The sequence below is a fragment of the Pristiophorus japonicus genome, chromosome 9, assembly GCF_044704955.1.
Source record: "Pristiophorus japonicus isolate sPriJap1 chromosome 9, sPriJap1.hap1, whole genome shotgun sequence".
NCBI classification, from domain to species: domain Eukaryota; kingdom Metazoa; phylum Chordata; class Chondrichthyes; family Pristiophoridae; genus Pristiophorus; species Pristiophorus japonicus.
In genome coordinates this window covers 100,486,103-100,509,422 of record NC_091985.1, presented here as the reverse complement: position 1 = coordinate 100,509,422, position 23,320 = coordinate 100,486,103, and the positions used below count along the sequence as shown (strand labels likewise).

General features: G+C 43.4%; 2 protein-coding genes across 3 annotated transcripts in view; one reads left to right on the top strand and one right to left on the bottom strand.

Annotated features, from left to right (window-relative positions):
• Positions 1–2,331: 2,331 nt before the first annotated feature.
• Positions 2,332–23,320, bottom strand: part of pex13 (peroxisomal biogenesis factor 13) — a 29,332-nt gene continuing 8,343 nt past the window's right edge. The window contains exons 2-4 of the mRNA XM_070889627.1: positions 18,384–19,078; positions 5,443–5,568; positions 2,332–3,653 (exon numbers count right to left, since the gene is read on the bottom strand). Coding sequence (XP_070745728.1) covers positions 3,343–3,653; positions 5,443–5,568; positions 18,384–19,078 — 1,132 coding nt within the window. The 3' untranslated portion in view covers positions 2,332–3,342. The remainder of the gene's footprint in view (positions 3,654–5,442; positions 5,569–18,383; positions 19,079–23,320) is intronic.
• The window catches only part of pus10 (pseudouridine synthase 10), a 143,314-nt gene continuing 137,950 nt past the window's right edge, over positions 17,957–23,320 (top strand). The window contains exon 1 of one of the 2 annotated variants that reach the window (XM_070889624.1): positions 17,957–18,023. The gene's annotated coding sequence lies outside the window, so the exon portion shown is untranslated. The remainder of the gene's footprint in view (positions 18,024–23,320) is intronic. The other variant, XM_070889623.1, reaches the window with a different exon arrangement.

Here is a 23,320-nt window from a genome sequence, read left to right as displayed (position 1 = left end):
ATCAGATCAGCCATGATCTTATTGAATAGCGGAGCAGGCTCGAGGAGCCATATGGCCTACTCCTGTTCCTATTTCTTATGTTCTTATTATATTAATAGCCTGGATCCTTTCTGTAATACCTAATGTCACCCCTTGGAGAGGTTATAGGCACACATCCACCAGTTAGATCATTTGTTGTTTGTGGTAGGAAATTTCTGCCAAATCTAAACGACATATAATTAAATATATACACCACATAGAACACTTCTTAAAATGTTAAACTGTACAAGATGAATATTGGGAAGACCAAAGCCATCGTCTTCTGTCTCCGCCACAAACTCTGTTCCCTAGCCACTGACTCCATCCCGCTCCCTAGCATTTGTCTGAGGCTGACCCAGTCTGTCCACAACCTTAATGTCACATTTAACCCGGAAATGAGCTTCATACCACATATCTGCGCCATAACCAAGACCTATTTCCACCTCCATAACATCGCCCGACTCCGCCCCTGCCTCAGCTCATCTGCTGCTAATACTCTCATCCATGCATTTGTTACCTCGAGACTTGACTCTTCCAACGCAGTTCTGGCTGGCCTCCCAAACTCTACCCTATGTAAACTTGAGGCCATCCGAAACTCTGCTGCCCATGTAATAACTTGCACCAAGTCCCGTTCACCCATCACCCCTATGTTTGCTGACTGACGTTGGCTCCCGGTTAAGCAATGACTTGATTTTAAAATTCTCATCCTTGTTTTCTAATCCCTCCATGGCCTCGCCCCTCCCCATCTCTAATCTCCTCCAGCCCCACAATCTCCCGGAGATAACCTGCGCTCCTCTATTTCTGGCCTCTTGAGCATCTCTGATTTTAATTGCTCAACCATTGGTGGCCGTGCCTTCAGCTGCCAAGGCCCCAAGCTCTGGAACTTTCCTTCCCTAAACCTTTCCGCCTCGTTCCTTCTTTAAGACGCTCCTTAAAACTTACCTCTTTGACCAAGCTTATGGTCATCTGCCCTAATTTCTCATGTGGCTCAGTGTCAAATTTTGTTTTATCACGTTTCTGTGAAGCGCATTGGGACATTTATTATGTTAAAGCCACTATATAAATACAAGTTGTTTTTGTTGTTGATTCAACAAGCTTATTGTATTAATTAAAAGAAAACCACTTGATCTTGTTTGCTTGGAAGGTCTCCAAAATTCAAACTTTTTGGATCCAATATATAACTAGCAATGAACAATAATTTTGCAGTCTACTTTTCATCTAGTCATCAAATCTACCAAGAATCAACTCTTGAATTCTGCCTCTCACCTGGAAAAGGTGTTTATAACCTAACCTCAAGCTCCTAAATCCCAACCCATCCCACCAAAGAATCCCCAAACTGCCTATTTACAGAGTTAATTGCAATTGTGTGGTAATTTGAAGGAAAATTTATTTTTTGGATTTATGTTCATTGGAACTAGACTAAAATAGCTTCAAACTCATTTTACTTATAAATGCCTTAACAGCCATCAGAATTAATTCTAGATTCAAACCCAGCCCCCCAAATAACTTGGTTGATTGTTCACCTCTGTAGTCTCGAAGGGGCTTGGAGGTCAATTATACCCCATTGATTACCACCCCAGCTAACTCAGCACAGACCAAGGCTTGAACTTGGGACTTTCCTGAACTACAGGCTCAATACAACACTGGGTGCAGATGTATTTATTCACAGTTACAGTGATCATAAAAACTGGAGAAAATTTTAAATCCATTATATGGAAATGATTGCTACACCTGCAACTATTTACAAAGACTATTTAAATAATTGCACAGGCCTAATTTAAAGAGTGTTAGTTACCTTTGTTGCACAACTCCAGGGCAATGATCCATTTCACTCACTCCTTTGAAAATGCATGAAGCAGCAACAACAACAACTTGTATTTATATAGTACTTTTAATGTAATAAAATGTCCCACAGGAGTATTGTAGACAAAAAAATGACACCGAGCCATATAAGCAGAAATTAGGGCAGATGACCAAAAGCTTGGTCAAAGAGGTAAGTTTTAAGAAGCGTCTTTAAAAGGAGGATAGAGAGGCGGAGAGGTTTAGGCAGGGAATTCCAGAGCTTGGGGCCTAGGCACGACCACCAATGGCTGAGCGATTATAATCAGGGATGCTCAAGAGGGCAGAATTAAAGGAGCGCAGACATCTCGGGGGTTGTGGGGCTGGAGGAGATTACAGAGATAGAGAGGGATTTGAAAACAAGGGTGAGAATTTTGAGCACAGAGATATGGAACAGTAAGAGAGAGGGGGAAGCCTTATATTAAAACAATAAAAATGTACATATTTCACAATGCAAAGAGCACTCTGTATGGAAACTTCCCAATCTCTGTATATTTTATTGACTGATATCATAATAATGTTTGAAGAGAATTGGTTAAGAAATTTACATATCCACATGAAAAGACCAGTTAATATTAAATTATGCAAATAACTATTCAGCGGATCTCCTACATTCTTTCTTTACAATAACGTTTCACCATTTATTACTTTTGTCAGGTAACATTCATACTGTCACACTGGGTTGGACACAGGTCTTTAAAGTAAGTTTCTAAAGTTGCCATTGCTACAGTTAGATTATTTCACCTTGTTGGGATTACTACACATCATAATATTTCAGTAAACTAACAGCAAACCAGTACCAGTTTCAAGGTTATCCAATTAACTAGGGGCGTCATGTCAGACATATATTAATTTATTGATAGATGTGAACAGTTTAAAAAAACAGTTTTCTTTAAATGTTTGCTATACCGATTCATTTTGAGTTAATACACATTGTAGTAAAATTATCTAGTTAATTTCATCAAGCAGCAGTGGCATCACAAGCTACAGGTTTACTACCAAACTTACCAGAATGCCACCAGTTGCACAATACAAAAAAACCTGAGTATTCAAATTTTAGGATACAGCTTTCCAATAAAGATATGAATTACATTAATATAACCAACTGTAGGCAATCTTGTTGAACAAAATCCAAGTCTCCAAAGAACAACAACTTATTCAGACAGACCAACATATAGATTAAGCTTATTGGCTTATGGTTCAACATCAAACCTTTTATAAAAGATACAAGAGATATAATAACTGATAATTATCTGTTCTATATAGGCCAAGGATATGAATTACCAGGTCTATGTAGGCCAAGGATTATGGGATACTTTCTAGTAGGTGACAAATAAATTAAACTTTTTATGTACCTGATTCATTTTTCAAAGAATATGTTTCTGGGTTGAGGATGAAAGAACTATAATTCGGTACAACAGAAGCTTAAAAGCTATGAATATAATTACAGAAGGGAAAGGTTTCTTCCTGTTATTATTAGGGTTGTTAGACATTCACTACATCTTTCCTAATATTGATGGATTCTACAGTGGCAGAATCTTTATTGTGTCCTGGTATTTCAGTAAAAACAGATTCAAAGGCTGCCTCTTGTTCCTCCAGTGTCTCTACGACAGTAGCTCCTTCTGCAGTTGCTGAACCGCCTTGTGTCTGTGGCTGTTTCTCGGCAATGCGTTCCAGCTCCACTTGCCTTCTGCCCCGTCTTTTACCTAAAATTCTGACATAATTGGCTGGCACTAATCCAGTTGTTTGACCATCCAAACTGGCCAGCAACCACCCACGTACTTTGGGCTGTTGTTCTGAAAAGAGAAGCAAAACAATTCAGCAGGTTTTACATCAGTACCAAATTCACCTCAATCAAGCATTTTGGACTGAGTCTAACCAAGTGCTTCATGAATTCGCTCCTAAAAGAGTTGAAAAGCCTTATTCAAATTTCAATGAATGGGAAATGTTTTCAGTGCTTTCTGTATTTTGGCAAAAGGGACAGATGTGATAAAATTCACATTCAACTGTAGATCAGGTCTTAACAATTTAAATATTCTTTTTATTAGTTCATGGGATGTTGGCGCCGCTGGCAAGGCCAGCATTTATTGCCCATCCCTAATTGCCCTTGAGAAGGTGGTGGTAATCCGTCTTCTTGAACCATAGAGGGCAGTTAAGAGTCCACCACATTGCTGTGGGTCTGGAGTCACATATAGGCCTGACTAGGGAAGGACGGCAGATTTCCTTCCCTAAAGAACGTTACTGAACCAGATGGGTTTTTACGACAATCCAATAGTTTGAGAGTCACCGTTACTGATATTAGCTTTTTAAGCCCAGATTTATTTAATTAACTGAATTTAAATTCCCCTGCTGCCATGGTGGGATTTGAACTCATGTCTCCAGATCATTAGCCCAGGTCTCTGGATTACAAGTCCAGTAACATAACCACTATGCTACCGTACTCTATTTAAACCCATTCAAATTGTTATACAGCAGATTTAAACCTTCCAACATCATCACTAGTTTTATAACTTATGTATCGATCATTAACATGTGTTATGCTACTTTAGAAACATTTATGTATGCCAACTGCCCCTTCCTTTCAACAAGAAGCATTTCAAATATTGCTCACCAGCTAACACAGGCCTTTGCCCACCTCTCACTTTTGCCTATTTTGATTTGTTTCATTTGTCTGGCTTTCACTATTTGCTCACTCTTGAAGTCTGATATCTCATCACCAATCCTTTGCTTCTAGTTTATACTTGCTCCCTGCTCATTGCCCTCTTTATACATACTTATGTCTTTTGCACACTCAGTCCCAAATTCTGTCATCGTCTTAAATCTTTTTTCTATCCATCATGGTCTGTATTTCTTAATTAGTCTCGGCTTTCCAAATTAAATTTTAGCTTGTACAAAGGCAGACCATGGGCCAGATGGACATTACCAATCTATTAAATCATGAACCATCCAATCTCTATGGAAAAGGGAAAAAAAGCATGTCTTTAAAGCTGAGAGAAAAGGTTTCACTTCTGAATTAATGAAGTCATGTGGTATAAACAGACATGTTGGGATGATGATGGAAGTAACATTTTACAGCTAGGCCCAGCTGCAATGCCCTCTATGGACAAACAGCCTACCAACTCTCACTGTCTAGGATCATACATGAAGAATGGCCACGGGTGATGCACTGGTGCAGTTGCTGATGTCTATGGAACCATGTCCCAATTTGAGTGACTGCCTTCAGAGAGGGAAGAAAATAGGAAGAAAAAAATTCTAAAATTAATTTACTTTTCATTCAGTAGTAATCTTCAAAACTGTAAATTTAGTCCCAGTTGTCTTTATTTGCTACTTACCTTTTATTAGGGAGAAAGAAACAGCACAAATTGAATTTCATTCCAGCCCTTGTGGATCTTATGCTTATTACAAAAGGAGAAGTACTTTGAAGCTTTATATGAATGCCGACTTTTTTTTGCTAATGTTAGCAAATGGACCTCAGTATTTGCTGCTTGAGTTTTAATTTTATCAGCATTTCGATATATATATTTAAGAATTTGTATGTTTCACCCTATTGGGTTGCCAGTTTGGAAACATAGTTGAAGAACTCACCTTTGGGAGCCAGGTTCAGCATATCATTTGAACGAAATGAGATCTCTTCTTCTGAGCCAGCAGTGAAATCATATTCTGCCCTTGCAACAACATGATCATCATCTCCATTTGTCCAGCTTGTTGATTCTTATTTGAAAATGGAGGAAAGTACATATTAATGTTAGCAAATTAACATGCACAATAACCAGCCAAGAAAATAGACAAAAGTGCAAGCATTCTGTCAGTGCTATTGGTATTGGCTTAAACACGTACAAAATACAGAGGATCTGCAATAATGGAGCCCTTGTCGCCAATGAATAACTGGACTGTAGCGAGCAAAGCTCTGATCACAGCGAAGGGGAGCAAAGGTAACTCTTCTATCGAGCTGTTATTCAATTTTGTTTGTTTCTTACATCTGTTACTGACTCATTATTCTCAAGATGACAAAAGATTTGTTAGGTTTTTTTTTTAAAACGTTGTTTGAATTAAATACTTTTGTAAGAATTCAATTCGTGAAAAACATTTGACATAAATTATATGAAGTAATTCCTTCTTTTTGGCTAAACACTGCCATAATTATAATCCACATATATATACTAGCCACGTGCAATCCAATTATCTTGTTTGTTGTGCAAAATAAGAAAAATAAACGACTAAGACACACAGAGGTTTTTAATAGAAACATAGAAAATAGGTGCAGGAGTAGGCCATTCGGCCCTTCGAGCCTGCACCACCATTCAATATGATCATAGCTGATCATGCAACTTCAGTATGCCATTCCTGCTCTCTCTCCATACCCCTTGATCCCTTTAGCTGCAAGGGCCACATCTAACTCCCTTTTGAATATATCTAACAAACTGGCCTCAACAACTTTCTGTGGTAGAGAATTTCACAGGTTCACCACTCTCTGAGTGAAGAAGTTTCTCCTCATCTCGGTCCTAAATGGCTTACCCCTTATCCTTAGACTGTGACCCCTGGTTCTGGACTTCCCCAACATCAGGAACATTCTTCCTGCATCTATCCTGTCCAGTCCCATCAGAATTTTATATGTTTCTATGCGATCCCCTCTCATTCTTCTAAATTCCAGTGAATATAAGGCCCAGTTGATCCAGTCTTTCTTCATATGTCAGTCCTGCCATCCTGGGAATCAGTCTAGTGAACCTTCGCTGCACTCCCTCAATAGCAAGAATGTCCTTCCTCAGAGTAGGAGACCAAAACTGTACACAATACTCCAGGTGTGGCCTCACCAAGGCCCTATACAACTGCAGTAATTTTGAAGACTGTACCATTAAATCCACATGCAGTTCACTATGGAGGATGGAATATTAAATTCCTGTACTTGAGATGGTAATGTGCCAGATTGGCTCATTGGTAGCACTCTCACCTCTGAATCAGAAGGCTGTGGTTCAAGCCCAACTCAAGAATTAACTACATCATCTAGCTGACATTTCAGTGCAGTGGATAAGGCCCTGCCTGTTGAGGTGGATGTAAAAGATCTTATATGCTACTGTCCTGGCCAACATTCCTTCCTCATACACAACCATCCCCCAAAAATTAACTGATTTGTATCTCATTTGCTGTTTATGTGATCTTGTTGTGCACAAGTTGGCTGCCATGTTGCCTACATAACAAGTGATTGCACTTCAAAAGTTATTAATTGGGCCGGAAATTGTGGTGGGTAATAATGGCGAACTAACACCATTCATGTTATTACCCCTTTGAAACTGACTGGAACTTCAGGATGTAGTGCATACGCATGTAAAACGCGGAAATCCTGAAGTTGCGGTCAGTCATTCACTGCTCCGACAATGGCTGCGCTGTACCCCCGCCGGCTACCCCTCCCCTCCGCGCCCCCCCCCCCCAAAACCATAGACAGCAATCAATGTAATCAGTGAAATGAGTAAAATGGACGAAAACTTGGGCTTTTCCGCGGCAATATCACTGTTAAACTACATAAACTTGAGGGCATCAAAAACATGGCTGCCCGTGTCCTAACTCACACCAAGTCCCGTTCACCCATCACCCCTGTGCTCGCTGACAGACATTGGGTCCTGGTTAAGCAACACCTAGATATCAAAATTCTCATCCTTGTTTTCAAGGCCCTCCCTATCTCTGTAATCTCCTCCAGCCTCACACCAAAAGGGAAGGTTATGGTCCTGAAAATCTAATTTTAATTTTGTGGTGTCAAATTTCTCCATTATGATTAAAAATTAAATTTTTTAAGAAACTTCAAAAAAATTTTATATTTTTTAAAAGTTCATTCATATTTATTTCAGGTTTACCTTTTCCCCATATGGGAGCCCCAATCTTTATTTTGCTCTCATTTTTTTTTAAAAGTTCAAATAAAAGTCTGTGAGAAGTCTGTATTGTGATTGGCTGCTTAGACCACTTGTTAACGTCACAGCAGAGCACTCTAGGGAATCCCACTGTATTACACGGAAATCACTTATGTGTTGAAAAAGGCAAACATCTTGCAACAGAGATCGCGAGATCTTTGTGGGCAGCTTTCTTCGGGGCCAGCAGCGAATGCCTTTACTGTGCCCCAATCGCGAATTCCGACTGTTAAATTGACTGAGGCAACTTAAGGGTGTAATTAGCTGCTATGTACATGCAAGTTCTTTCTCTTTCTAATGATGATGCAGATCTAAATCATATCAAAGGTTGTTTCAGCTGAATATAATACTCTTAGCTGATTTATGGAGTATATATTTAGAGTTATTTTAAGCATTTAAAGAATATAAAATGTCTAAAACACACATTTGGACACAATGATATTGCAATAAGTGGTCTCTGAAGTCAAAAGTTAAAGCCACTCTTATTAACAAACCCCGTTATTCAGCAGTTTTATTTTTTGGTGCCTGGTGTCTTGACGCTCGCTGACATCCAACATCGAGGGGCAGAGTTTTTGTTTAAGCTACTAATATCAGCGCAATCCGGGCGGAATAGGCCGAACCAGCATGAAAGATCGGGGAATTTTAAACCCAAGTGAGTTACATACAAAACCAGTTACGTTCGTGTTTTCCACGATCATTTACGCTGGATCAAAGATTCAATATGCCTGGATCAGGCCCCGTTCACAAAACTAGCCACGCCCCCAGTCGAAATTGCGAGATTCGCTAATTGTTCTACTTCAGGAAGGCTCTTCGGATTGTGCTAATTTTCTTAGGTGCACAAGAACTAGTAGACACATTAAAAGTTTTATCATATCAAAAATATGTAATTTGCCAAGAAACTGACTAGTGTACACCAATGAAATTATTAAATGGTTCAGTATAGTTTTTTTAAAAAAAGTAATTATTTCTAAATCGGCTTATTCATAGGTGAAGGATTGGACACACTTGACCCAATTTCATGGATCACCGAATAAACAGAACATCTAAGATGCATGTATGGGATAAATTGTAAGAGTTGCAAATAGGTGGTTAGAATTATGCTGAAGGTAGTGAACTTAGCAGTATTAGGAGGGTCTGTATAATTGCCTATGCATTTTATGTAGGCATGGCACAAATGTATAACACATTAAGCTGAATCCGTAACCTCTGTAATACTTAAAACAGCAAAATCAGCAGTTGTTGATCAGAAGTCTGAGGAAGAGATAAGGAAGCCAGTTTAGGCGTCTATTATACTTTGGCAAAGTGCAAGTCATGGAACAACACCACAGAAGATGAGCAATTGCATATACCACTCAGACAGTTTGATAAGAGTCAACAAATCAATGTAACTTTGCTGATAGAATTAGAGGATTTTGTAGGAGGGTGCTTCTCTCCAAAACCTGTATAAATTGTACTTAAAACCTCTTGTATTTTGGAGGTTTTAGGCTAAACCTTCCCGTGCATTGCTCGTAATAAAACCGGTAAACCTGAGGTTTTGTTTGTTTACTTCTGGGTCGTTATACAGTGGGAGCTGGGCGAGGTGTCGATTATCTATATCAGTTAATCCACCCCGAGGAAGAGAAGCCTTCTTTTAACCCCAACAGAAGGGCGAGGTCTCGATTAACTATATCAGTTAGTGCACCTTAGAAGGAGAGAAGCCTTCTTTGTACCCCTACATTTGGCGTAGTCGGCAGGATATAGACCCTCCGACTTGGATGATGCGACAGCTGAATGGCAGTGAGTATGATTTTGTACCACCTGCAGCTGTAGCATCGACGGGGAAGGAGGTAATCTGTAGAACAAGTTATAGTGAACCACGGAAGGACAAAAACCAAGGGTGGGATAGGTGTATTGCCTGAAAAAGGAATACAACCTAAGTGAGAGGACCCCAGTGATCGTTAGAGAAAAAATAAGGTGTATGTCCCGAAGCGTGACACGGTAATAACACGGAAAAGCCGGTATTGATCGTGCACAGTGCAAACAAGAAGGAATACAACCTAAAAAGGGGGGTGCCACCCCAGGATGTTTAGGAAAACTGGCCAGTGGGATAAAATGAAGACCAAGGGAGGTCTCTGGAATATGGACCAAAAGGGTCCCGGGTATATATGCTAGCTGAGAAAAATTGAACGTCTAATTGGGGAAAAAGAGTGTTTGCGATAAAAGAAAAGGAGATTTAAATTGAATTTACAAAGGACAGTGTGTTTTTATCAAAAGATAAAAATGCGACCTTGAAAGCTGCAGCTGCTAGAAAGAGAAACAAAGATGTTTAGGAAAATGGACTGGAGGAAGATCCTCAAAATACAAAACCTAATTTGAAGAAAGGAGATTTAAATTGGTTGTGAAAAAGATATTGGTTTAAATATAAAAACTTACGAGTTAAACCCGACACACAAGTTTTGTGCCGAGAAAGAGAAACAAAGATGTTTAACTATGGACTAGAGAAAGGTCATCAAAAAATTAAGTTTGGATTCAAAAGGGGAAAAAAAATCTAAGTTAGGCGAACTCAGCAAAGGAAGGAAAAAACTGGGAATTAGAGAATTCTTAAAAAAAGATGGAACCGGCATGGAAGTTTAGATTTTGCGCTGAGAGAAATAAAACACAAGATTTGCTCAGTGAACAGGACCGTAAAAACGAAATGCTGGAATATATATAGCTTGGGTGAAAATTTGATTTCAGTAAACAAAATAGCTATTAAAAATGTGTGGGCTCGTTTTAAAATCCATGAAAAAATCTTTGGCAAGTATTTGAATTGGAAGTTTAGAGAAATTGGAATTTAATCTAAAATGCTGTCTTTCCCGATGAGGTGGTTTTATTATGACAACTTTATTAATGATTTCTGCTGTTTTAACGGATTCCTAATTTCTAAGCAAGTTTTGAAAACACGAAGACTTGGGGAAAAATTTTCGGATGATTACATGAAGTCACGTAATGATGTCAGGCCTTCTTACAAACCTGTAAAGGAATTAACCCTTTCCATTGACAGCTGTTTTATACTGGACATTATTAATTTGGATTTCTTAATAAAAGAAAGAAGACTCACCTGACACAGAGGAAATGGTGGGATAGTCAGAATAAAAATAAAAAGAAGAAATCCTATGTATAAATACTCGCCTGCTAAAGAGGACAGATAGATACTCAAACAAAACAAATTCAAGAGTTAGATAAAGGAGATAGGGAGAGATAAAGACAGGACCAGATGGATAGAGCAGTGCACAGCCATAGCACCATCGCCTACGGTAATAGAGCCAATGTACATCATGGTGGGTAAGTGTAGTCCACAAACCCAACCTAACAGTAAACCGGACTGGGATAACGAGTGCGGAGTAGAGTGGCCCCCGGCACATGATAATGGCTATCAGTGGCACCAATACGCACTACCACCATTCCCACCAACAAACGTAGAGCAGCCCACATTACCATACAGGAGCTACCCCTCAGCGCACAGAAAAGACAAATTCTATTGAATAAGTTACCAACCCCTAAAGCAAAAAATAGTAGAAATACAGAATTCTGACAAAAGATTGGAGTAGAATACTGTGACTCAAAAGGCAGACGAAAGGGTAGGGGAGTACAGGGAACAAAAGTGGATTGAGCACAAAAACCACTCTGGGGCTGATGACCGACAAAAATGATGCAGCATTCTTGAAAATGTTTAAAGACGGACTAGGAGAGGCACATCAAAAGATAATTAAGTTAGGATTTAAGATAGGAGATAAAACTTTGGAATGGGCAGAATATGTAGAAGAGTTAAAGTCAAAACAAAGAGAGAGAAGATAGCAAAAATAGCAGCAGAGACGAAGGAGGAGGAGGCACACCCCCGTGCAACTCCGCTGATATGTTTTAGCTGCAATAAGGGAGGAGGTGCAGGAAGGCGAGGCCCCCAACAGGCAAAGAAGGGAGCATCTTTTTGCAGTATGTGGATAGATATCCTTATTGCCTCCAGCACAGAACAACAACACTTACTAGCTTCAACTACAATGCTAGGAGCTCTACAGAGCGCAGGATTAAAAATAAATCCTAGGAAGGTGCAGGTGGGAAGGAGCGAAGTAACATCTAGGATACATGACAGATGCCCAAGGACAGAAAGGAAGCAATTCAATCAATGCCCAGGCCACAAACACTGAAAGGGGTCAGGCAGGTACATGGGCTATTCAACTACTGCAGAAAGATCAGGAAATTGTGGTTGTAAGGTTAAAACAAGCTCTCACAAGTGCTCCAGCCCTGGGATTACCCGACCAAAATAGGCCCTTCTACATCTATACCCACCACAGTAAAGATCATTACATGGGGACAGGCATAGGCCAGTGGCATAGTAATGTCAGGACACATATCCAGCATACCTTAGTAGAATTACTTAACACAGAAAGGCTAAAAACGATATCCGACGCATGAAGGGCAAGGTGGGAAGCAATGCTTTTACCCCCAACAGGACGGTAACAATAAAAGACAACTGTAACAACCCTGTAGGATGGATCATTACAGGCGTAAGTGCCCGAACACACCCCCTTTTGAAAAAAAAATCTGTTCCAAAATGAAACTGTTCTAACTGACTAGAACTGGAGCAAACTAAATGCCGAGAATTGCAATTTCTAAGATACTCCATTCTAAAACAGTTGCTCCAAAAAAAATAGGAGCAACTCAGGCCGAAACTTGACCCCATTGCGTCTAGTGAACATCACGTGACTGGATAAGCCACTCACAACAGCTCTACAACTATTTTTGTATAACATTAAATCAAGTGTCCCCTTTTGCAAGGGCATCAAAACCCACAAATTAACAATGCAACCATGTCAAATCAAATTAAAATTTGGTTGCTGGAGGTGATGATGCACTTCAGTCTCTCTGGTGCCCACCTCTCGCGGAAGGCTGCAAGCATATCGGTCGGTGGACACCATGTGCTCCATCTCCCTAGTGTGAACGTAGCCGCAGAATAGAGGCAGGCAGTTGGGCTGAATGACCCCCACGACTGCCCGCTGCAACAGTTTTACAAAACCTGTGAGCATACATTACACTTTCAATCAGGGGGAATGGTACAGAATACAAGGGAGGCCCAAAAGATGATAAAAACAGTGAGGCAAAAAACCAGACACAAAAACATACGGGAAAGAAAGACTTGCATTCATAGAGCATCTTTCACAACCTCAGGACGTCCCAAAAGCATCTTACAGCTAATGAAGTACTTTTGAACTGTCGTCACTGTTAATGGAGGACATGCAGCAGCGTACAGCAAGCTCTCAAACAAAAATACGATAATGACCAGATAATCTATTTTCGTGACATTGGTTGAGAGATGAATATCAGGGAGAACCTCCCTGCTCTTCTTTGAGATAGTGCCATGGGATCTTTTATGTCCACCTGAAAGAGCAGACGGGGCTTCGGTTTAATGTCCCATCTGAAAGACAGTACTTCAGACAGTGCAGCACTCTCTCTCTCAGTACTGCACTGGAGTGTCAGCCTAGATTATGTGCTCGAGTTTCCAGGGTGGGGCTTGAACCCACGACCTTCTGACTCAGAGGTAAGAGTGGTATCACTGAGCCACAACTAACACACACAATAAGAGGATATTGTTTTCAGTAAATGAGATGTTGAACAAAACTGAATACCTTATGTGGAGGATACACCGAATTACAATTGTGCACTATGAGTATAAGTAGTCAATGAGAAAGTACCTCGCTGATTATTCTAATTGTGTTTAGTATTATAGCTGATAATTCTGCACAAGGTTTATAGCAGAATTACTCACTACATTTTTGACAGGAGCTCCAGCACTAATATCGATCTCTGTTTCACATATATCTCTGGTGTAGCAACATCGGAACGAATGGTCTCTGGACAGAAAGCTGGAAATAAATGAAGCAGCAAATCTTTTGAAGGCCAAAGGTGAAAGTGAAAGGGATTGGAAATGAACCCTGAGCTCATTATAAATATCAATCAGTATATACACATATATCTATACTGAGGCTGAAATTGCAGTCGGAGGCTTCCCACTGGCAATTGCCTCCGACCTGAAACATTTCTACGAATTTACCTGGTGGTCCGGGAGGAGCATAGGATTCCGGTGGGGAGGCCTTCTCTTCCCGTGCTGTGAAGCGCGCTCCCGTCCTCCTGGTTCCCACGCAGAACTTGCAGTCATGTGTGACTGCTCAACCAATCAGGGACTGTATTCCACAGCTTTCTCATCAATAGCAATGAGAACTCCATATCTACAAGTTCTCATTGCTATTCACGAAAAAAAAACAAACACACTAAACACATAATAAAAAATAAAAAACACACCTCACATAATTAAAATTAAAAAGTTAATAAATATCTTGGAGAACATTTCTTTTTCCGAGTTTTTAAAAAGTTTTTTAATTATGGTTAAAAATAAATGTAACGTAGTGGGCAGGGTTTTTTAAAATGAGTTTAAAAAAAATTTAATTAAATTATATTTTTGTATGTTTTTAAACTTTTACGCCTGTAAAAGTAGGCCAAAAGCCTGCTTTTATCAGGCACAAGAATTTTGAGGACGTTTGCTGGGCAAGATAGGGGTAAATCCCATTATCTTGCCCTTGCAAATCTCCTCACACCCGCTATGTGTGAGATCTGTCAAGCTTCAGCTTGATTGATCAGAAAAGCCGGTTTTCAGCGCATGCGCATTGTGCGCTGAAAACCGGCTTTTGCGATGCCTTCCCGGGTCCGTAGACATTCCGTACAGACCCTGGGAGGCCGGAATTTCCAGCCCACTATATCTCAGTGTGTTTCCCAATGATCTTTCCACAACATGGTGCAATTAAAATAAGAGTTTTTGATCTTTTGCTTTTTATAAAGACTCTGGTTAATTACTCAACTTTGAGGAATGCAGTCCTTAGAGTGGTGGATAGAGTGTGCATGTCACCTGTGAACTCTCCACATTGAGGGCCCAAGTTTCCACAAGAAAAAAAATGGGCGCCCCTCTGAGCTGGGCGCCCGTTTTTCGCGCCTAAAACGGCGCCTAAAAAAATCCTCGGTATTCTCCACCTACTTACAGGTCCTGTGGCACTCGGCGCAGTCAGCACGAGCTGTGGGGGGGGCGGAGCCAGGTCCCGGCGCTGAAAACAGTGCCGGGACCTCTGCACATGCGCGCTGCAGTGGGCACGCAAGTGCAGTAGCTCCAGGCACCGAACTGTGTGGGAGGGGCCCGAAGCACGCAGCCCCTAGCCCTGGCTGAATGGCCTCACTGGGGCTGCGTGAATGAGGCTCCTCCCACGGCCAGCTCCTGCTCCCCCCCCGACCAGACCCGACACTCGCTCCCCCCCCGCCGACCAGACCCGACCCGACAGCCACTCCCCCCACACCCCGACCCCACCCGCCCGACACCCGCCTCCACCCCCGCAGCCAGACCCGACACCCGCTCCCCCGACCCGACACCCGCCCCCCCGGAACCCGACGCGTCCCGAGACCCGGCGCCCTGTCTCCCCCCCCCACCCCTTCCCCCCCCCCGCTCTCTCTACCCCCCCGCGCCCCCGCTCTCTATCCCCCCCCCGCTCTCTCTCTCTCTCTCTCTCTCTCTCCCCCGCTCTCTCTTCCCCCCCCGCTCTCTCCTCCCCCCCCTCCGCTCTCTCTCCCCCCCTCTCTCCCCCCCCCGCTCTCTCTTCCCCCCCCCCGCTCTCTCTTCCCCCCTCCCTCTCTCTCTCCCCTCCCCTCCCTCTCTCTCTCCTCCCTCCCTCCCCTCTCCTCCCTCTCTCTCCCTCCCCTCCCTCTCTCTCCCTCCCCTCCCTCTCCCTCCCTCCTCTCTCTCTCCCTCCTCTCTCTTTCTCCCTCCCTCCTCTTTCTCCCTCCCTCCTCTCTCTTTCTCCCTCCTTCCCCCCCTCTCTCTCTCCCTCCTTCCCCCCCTCTCTCTCCCTCCCTCCCTCCCCCCTCTCTCTCTCTCTCCCCCCCTCCCCCCTCTCTCTCTCTCTCTCTCTCCCCCCCTCACCCCTCTCTCTCTCTCTCTCTCCCCCCTCCCCCCTCTCTCTCTCTCTCTCCCCCCTCCCCCCTCTCTCTCTCTCTCTCCCCCCTCCCCCCTCTCTCTCTCTCTCTCCCCCCTCCCCCCTCTCTCTCTCTCTCTCCCCCCTCCCCCCTCTCTCTCTCTCTCTCCCCCCTCCCCCCTCTCTCTCTCTCTCTCCCCCCTCCCCCCTCCCCCCCTCTCTCTCTCTCTCTCCCCCCTCCCTCTCTCCCTCCCCCCCTCTCTCTCTCTCCCTCCCTCCCCACCTCTCTCTCTCTCCCTCCCTCCCTCCCCACCTCTCTCTCTCTCCCTCCCTCCCTGCCCCCCCTCTCTCTCCCTCCCTCCCTGCCCCTCTCTCTCTCTCCCTCCCTCCCTCCCTCCCACCCTCTCTCTCTCTCTCTCTCCCTCCCTCCCTCCCTCTCTCTCCCTCCCTCCCTCCCTCCCTCCCCCCCAACCCCTCTCTCTCTCTCTCTCTCTCTCCCTCCCTCATGTGGAAACTTGGGCCCTGAGTCTCAGTACACAGGTTACACTACTATCACACTATTTGCATTACTTCACAAATCAGACTCTTGGCACAGAACACTTTAAGATGGAGTTTTGGAGTGTTGACAAACACAGCTTTTAAGTAAGGTAAAACAAAATGTGTGGTTCTGATTTGGTTTTAAGACAGTATTTGCAATAGTGATTCATTTTAAGTATCCAATATACTTTTATTGGAAAAAAAATGATCTTGGAAAAGATGGAATATGTGTTGTTGCATACAAAAAGGAATAGTTGGGAAATATTACCACAATAATCAATGCTTGTTCCATCAACTAAAGTCATTGATTTAATGTTATACAAAAATAGTTGTAGAGCTGTTGCATTGTGAGTGGCTTAGCCAATCACGTGATGTTCACTAGTCTCAATAAAACCCCAGTCAGTTGGGTCTAGATCATCCAATGGTCAGCCTGTAGAGCTGTTGCATTGTATTTAAGGTCGACACCCTAAGAGAAATACATTCTGTCATCTATCCTCACTCTCTGCCTATGTAACTTCTAGGCAGGCCTTTAGTTACAATATTACTATCTACTTCAAATAGCTTAACCATACCAACTATATCCAATTGTTTTCTAATTTTATAAACCCATGATATCTCCCCCCAGCCCAAGATTCTTCAAAGTAATTAACTTTCTCTAAGCCTATCATAACTAACAGATCTAAGTATAGGTATCATTAATGTTGCCCTTCTCTGCACCCTATCTAAAGCGTCAATATCCATCATCAAAGTAGACTGCACAGAGGAACACACGGGGAGAAATTCGGGGCACTTGCGTCTCCTGCGAGCGTCCCCTTGGGGCGCAAACGACTTTTCTCCCGAGCAGGGCGACGCTACCAACTCCCGCAAAACTCTGTGGGAGTTTAGCAGCGGAGGTAACCGGTAGCGCCGCTCCGCTAGCGATGACGAGGTCATCATCGTGCGCAGCGACCCGTTTTTGCCCCAGGGCGAAAATTCGGTAGTGGCACCTGAAGCTGCCATAGGCGATGCCCACGACAACTTCACGGGATGCGTACCAGGCTGTTGGCTGCACTTGGGGCGATAATTAAAGGGGAGGTGTGCAATCGGGAACAAAATGGCCGACTTACCGGTGCGGCCCTCTTGATAGTCGATTGCGAGGTCTGTGCCCCGATCTTGCAGCTCGGTACTCCGCTTGTGTGCTGGGCTGCTGTCACGGCACCCTGCTCCCTGGTGGTCCAGAGATGGCCCCGTTTCCTGCCCGCAGAGTCGGTAGCTTGGCCCTCCCTTTAATGAAGGGGCGGGGCCCTGTCTACACGCCACGCTACATGTCCCACCGCATAGCTCTGCAAACTTTGTGCAGGCTTTGCGCCCCACTCCCGAGAGGAAGTGCGGGGCAATAATTTGCTAATTTGCAGTTTCTCTCGGGGGTGGTAACCCGAATATAAGTCACAGGTCGGGACTTCCGTGCCTGGCGTAGGAACTCCCGCCTCGTGGCTGTGATACCGAATTTCGCGGCCACAGTTTCTAATTAAAAACTGATACTGAATTTATCATGAAACATTTTAGATTACCTCAGAACATTAGATGCTTATGACCCTACTTCAGTTTGTTTGCAGAACATCCTAACCGCACGTGGTCCAAATGCAACTCATCACTCTCCAGTTCGAGCCAGAGCCGATTAGGATTGCTACGGCTGTACTACCTTTCTGTCTGCACAACCAATGCACTCAACCTTCCCTCACTGACTTCACAACTGTATTCTGGAAGAGTGGAAATATCATACATGGTAATTAAGTCTACCTAAAACTTGTCAAATTTGAGTCAATAGAATTGTAATATACATCTGTGATGTTAATCTGTTCCAGTTTAAAGCATTATAGCATCAAATGGTAACAATTACAAAGTATAAAAAAGAATAGCTAATTTAAGAAAATGTTCAGCATCTCAATACCCAAATTGCTAAAATGATTGTTGCACAGCTACGGTATTACTCTGCATCATTCCTAAAGACCTAACCAGTAACTGCATTTATTGTCTGTCCCTTGTCTATCATATATCCTTTACAAATTTAGACACTGGATCTTGATACAAGACAGGAGATTACAATAACATTTTAGCTGCCTTTATTTGTCAGAGATCTTCTCACCTGGTTCGTCAGAAGTAGTTGAGCTTAATAATTTCCATATGAGATACGGACCTCCAAGAACAACGGCAAAGAACAAAAAGATGGGCCAGGATTTACCTGACCCAGGCACTTTGTCTTCAGCCCCAGCTGGAACCACAGCACCAGCACTGTCTGCCCATAAATCCTCAACCTCAGAGTTGTTCCGCAGGCCCAGTAACCTTTGTAGCTTCCTGTACATATACTTCAAAGTTCTGATCAACGCAAATGCTGAAAGAACTTTGGTAAAATGCACTCGAAGTCTGGAAAAGTGATTAGCAACATCCAAGACGGCTCTGAAACTGTTGTACACTGCCGAAAAAGTAGCCTCAAACATCATACTGACAGAAGCAAATGCATGAACAATACTTTCAATGGACTGAAATGCTCCTCTACTGCTTTCTTCAGCCTGGCGTACAAACCTACTGGGAGGTACATCATCAGTTCGAAATCTGTTGTAGCCAAGACCACCATATCCATAACTATAAGGGCTATAGCTTCCATATAAAGAGCTTCCATATGGTGTATATGCTGGAGAGAAAGAGTTATAAGCAGATCTATAAGAGCTGAGGTTGCCAACTCCAGTCTGTTGTGCTGATCTTGCAGGAAGAGGTGGTGGAATTCTTGTAAGTACAGGCTGTCCTTGTCTCATAGGTAGGCCAGATAACAGTTCAGCTGATCTGAAATACAAGCAGCACAAATACAATTTTAAAACACAAATAAAATAAAAATACTTGCTCTGCAAGGAGAAAACGCACATTTTTTTTTTTAAAAAAGGAACATTATATCCATGAAGAAAGATTTTGGCAAACTGTGCGTGTTTAGAGAGTGTGACGTATCATTTTTGTAATTATAATATTCAAGTAATGTAATGCACATTATGGAATTAATGCCACAGCATTGTTTGCTTATAAACTTTGTCCCAGAATCTGCGGTTAGGATGACGGCGAATTGGCAGCGTTCACTGTCATTCCGCCTTTGAAATTAACCACAACTTCGGGATTTGACGGAAATTTTGAAGTTGCGGTCCGTCATTGATAACTCCAACCACAGGCTGTGATGTGCACCCATCCCCCACCCCCAACCCCACAGAGTTGGCAATCAGGGAAACTGACGAAAACGTTGGCTCTTCCGCTGTAATTACGCTGTTAAATTCCCAACTAGATGTTAAACCCAAAGGAATTAGGTGTAACTCAGGGTTTGACAGCATACTGACTGGTAGACAAAGGTTAAGAGTCTGAAAAACTAATTTTAATTTTGCTCAGTATGAAATTTGTTCATTTTAATAAAAATTAAAATTAAGAAACCTATTACAAGGGTCTGTAGGGAGGGAGGGAGGAACTCAATACGATCACTAAAGTAGTAGTACAGGTTGAATCTCCCTTAGCTGGAACCCTCTGGACCTGGCCTGTTCTGGATAAGGGATTTTTCTGGAGGGATGGTCATGTTGAATTGGATGGTACAGGTACTGAGCAAGGTGATATTGGGGCTGGCTGGCTTAGGGCTGGGAGAGCGGCAGAGAGATCATGAGCGGCGGGGAGGGGAGGTGGATCTCGGGGTCAGGTCAGCGATTGCGGGAGTCGGCAGCGAGGAAGGACTTCAATTTGTTCATGTTGGAGTTCTGCGCATGCGCCACCCGGTGCCCGGGAATGGTTCTGGACATGGGGTGGTTCTGGATAAGGGAGTTCTGGATAAGGGAGGTTCAACTTGTACAATAATGGGACGAAAGGCGGACAAGTCCCCTGGACCTGATGGCTTCCATCCTAGGGATTAAAATAAGTGGCTGCAGAGATAGTGGATGCATTGGTTATACCCTGGATTCCAAAATTCCCTGGATTCTGGGGCGGTCCCAGCGGATTGGAAAACCACAAATGTAATGCCGCTATTTAAAAAGGAGGCAGACGAAAAAGCAGGAAACTATAGACCAGTTAGCCTAATATCTGTCGTTGGGAAAATGTTGGATTTCATTATTAAGGAAGCAGTAGTGGGACATTTGGAAAACCATAATTCAATCGAGCAGAGTCAGCATGGTTTTAAGCAAGGGAAATCATGTTTGACAAATTTGCTGGAGGTCTTTGAGGATGTAATGAGCAGGGTGGATAAGGGGGAACCAGTGGATGTGGTGCATTTGGATTTCCAGAAGGCATTCAATAAGGTGCCACATAAAAGGTTACTGCACAAGATAAAAGTTCACGGGGTTGGAGGTAATATATTAAGCATGGATAGAGGATTGGCTGACTAACAGAAAACAGAGAGTCGGGATATGTGGGTCATTTTCCGGTTGGCAAACAGTAACTAGTGGGGTGCCGCAGGGATCAGTGCTGGGGCCTCAACTATTTACAATCTATATTAATGACTTGGATGAAGGGACCAAGTGTAATGTAGCTAAGTTTTCTGATGATACAAAGATGGGTGGGAAAGCAATTTGTGAGGAGGACACAAAAAATCTGCAAAGGGATATAGACAGGCTAAGTGAGTGGGCAAAAATTTGATAGATGGAGTATAATGTGGGAAAATGTGAGGTTATCCACTTTGGCAGAAAAAAATAGAAAAGCAAATTATAATTTAAGTGGAGAAAAATTGCAAAGTGCTGCAGCACAGAGAGACCTGGGGGTCCTTGTGCATGAGACACAAAACATGAGTGTTGTATCTTGGATAAAGAGTCAAGACTAGAAACTGCAAGCTCAAAGTAAGTGTGACCGTAGTCCTTTATTACAGATTTCAGAGTGCCTCTCCAGCCTGTGAGGCCTCCTTATATACAGGTGCTCCCAAGGCTTTATGGGATCCCTTGGGACTCCATGGGATAAGCCCTCTGGTGGTTAGACATGGTTATTACAGGTTTACATGCATAACAAAACTCCCCCCCAAAGTCAATCGTGTAACTATTTACAATGTGAGTCGATCTGGGGCCTTCCTTTCTCTGGTTGATCGTCTCGGTGCAAATGCTGGTGTTGGCGAGTCGTTTGCTAGGCCTTCGCTGGGCTGCTGAGGGTGATGGATTCTGCTTTGTGGTCAACCGCTGGGTCGGTTGCCACTTGTGTGTGTGTGTGTTGGAGGGTCGAAAAAGGTAGAGTCTGTTGTGGGTTGTTCTGGATAGTCCGTAAATCTGAGTTTGGTTTGGTCCAAGTGCTTTCTGCAGGTGAGTCCATTTGCGAGTTTGACCACAAACACCCTACTCCCCTCTTTGGCCAAAACAGTGCCAGCAATCCACTTGGGCCTTGTCCATAGTTCAACACAAATATAGGATCATTTACTTGAATTTCTTGTGACACATTTGCGCGATCATGATATGTATTCTGTTGAAGCTGCCTGCTCTCTACCTGTTCGTGTAGATTAGGGTGGACTAACAAGAGCCTTGTCTTAAGTGCCCTTTTCATGAGCAGTGCAGCGGGAGGGACCCCGGTGAACGAGTGGGGTTTTGTGCGGTAACTAAGCAGGATTCGGGATAAGCACGTCTGCAGTGAGCCTTCACTTACCCTTTTCAAGCTCTGCTTGATTGTTTGAACTGCTTGTTCTGCCTGACCGTTGGACGCTGGCTTAAACGGGGCAGATGTGACATGTTTGACACTATTGCGGGTCATGAACTCCTTGAATTCGGCACTGGTAAAGCACGGCCCATTGTCATTTACAAGGACAACAGACAGGCCGTGCGTGGCGAACATAGCCTGTAGGCTTTCAATGGTGGCAGCGGACGTGCTTGTTGACATTATCACACATTCAATCCATTTGGAGTACGCATCTACAACCACTAAAAACATTTTTCCCAAGAATAGGCCTGCATAGTCGACATGGACCCTAGACCACGGTTTGGAGGGCCAAGACCATAAACTTAGTGGCGCCTCCGTGGGTGCATTGCTTAACTGTGAACGTGTGTTACATTTGTGCACACAGGACTCCAAGTCTGCATCGATACCGGGCCACCACGCGTGGGATCTAGCTATCGCTTTCATCATTACGATGCCTGGGGGGATACTGTGGGATCACTAATGAAAGTGTCCCTGCCCTTTTTTGGCACAACTTCCCGATTACTCCATAGGAGGCAGTCTGCCTGTATAGACATTTCATCTTTGCGCCGCTAGTACGGCTTTATTTCTTCTTGCATTCTAACGGGACACTAGACCAACTTCCGTGGAGCACACAGATTTTTTGGCTCGTCCAGGTTCTAATCTGTCGGGCGGTAACAGGTGATTGCTCACTCTCTAATGCTTCCATTACCATAACTAAATCTGCAGGCTGTGCCATCTCCACCCCGGTGGTGGGCAATGGCAGCCTACTGATAGCATTGGCACAGTTTTCTGTGCCTGGCCTGTGGCAGATGGCGTAGTTGTATGCGGACGTGAGCGCCCATCTCTGGATGCGGGCCGATGCATTCGTATTTATTCCCTTATTTTCAGAAAAGAGGGATATAAGCGGCTTATGGTCGGTTTCCAATTCAAATTTGAGCCCAAATGGATATTGATGCATTTTCTTTACCCCGTAAACACATGCTAACGCTTCTTTTTTGATCATACTGCAGGCTCTCTCGGCCTTAGACAGACTTCTGGATGCATAAGCAACCGGTTGCAATTTCCCAAATTCATTAGCTTGTTGCAATACACACCTGACTCCGTACGACGACGCATCACATGCTAGTACCAAATGTTTACATGGATCGTACAACACAAGCAATTTGTTTGAACATAACAGCTTCCTAGCTTTCTCAAAGGCATTTTCTTGGCTTTTACCCCATACCCATTCATCTCCTTTATGCAGTAGAGAGTGCAGGGGTTCTCACAATGTATTAAGACCCTGTAAGAAGTTACCAAAATAGTTCAGGAGTCCTAGAAATGACCGCAGCTCCGTCACGTTCTGTGGTCTCTGTGCGTTCTTGATTGCCTCCGTCTTCGAATCAGTGGGCCTGATGCCGTCCGCCGCACTTCCGA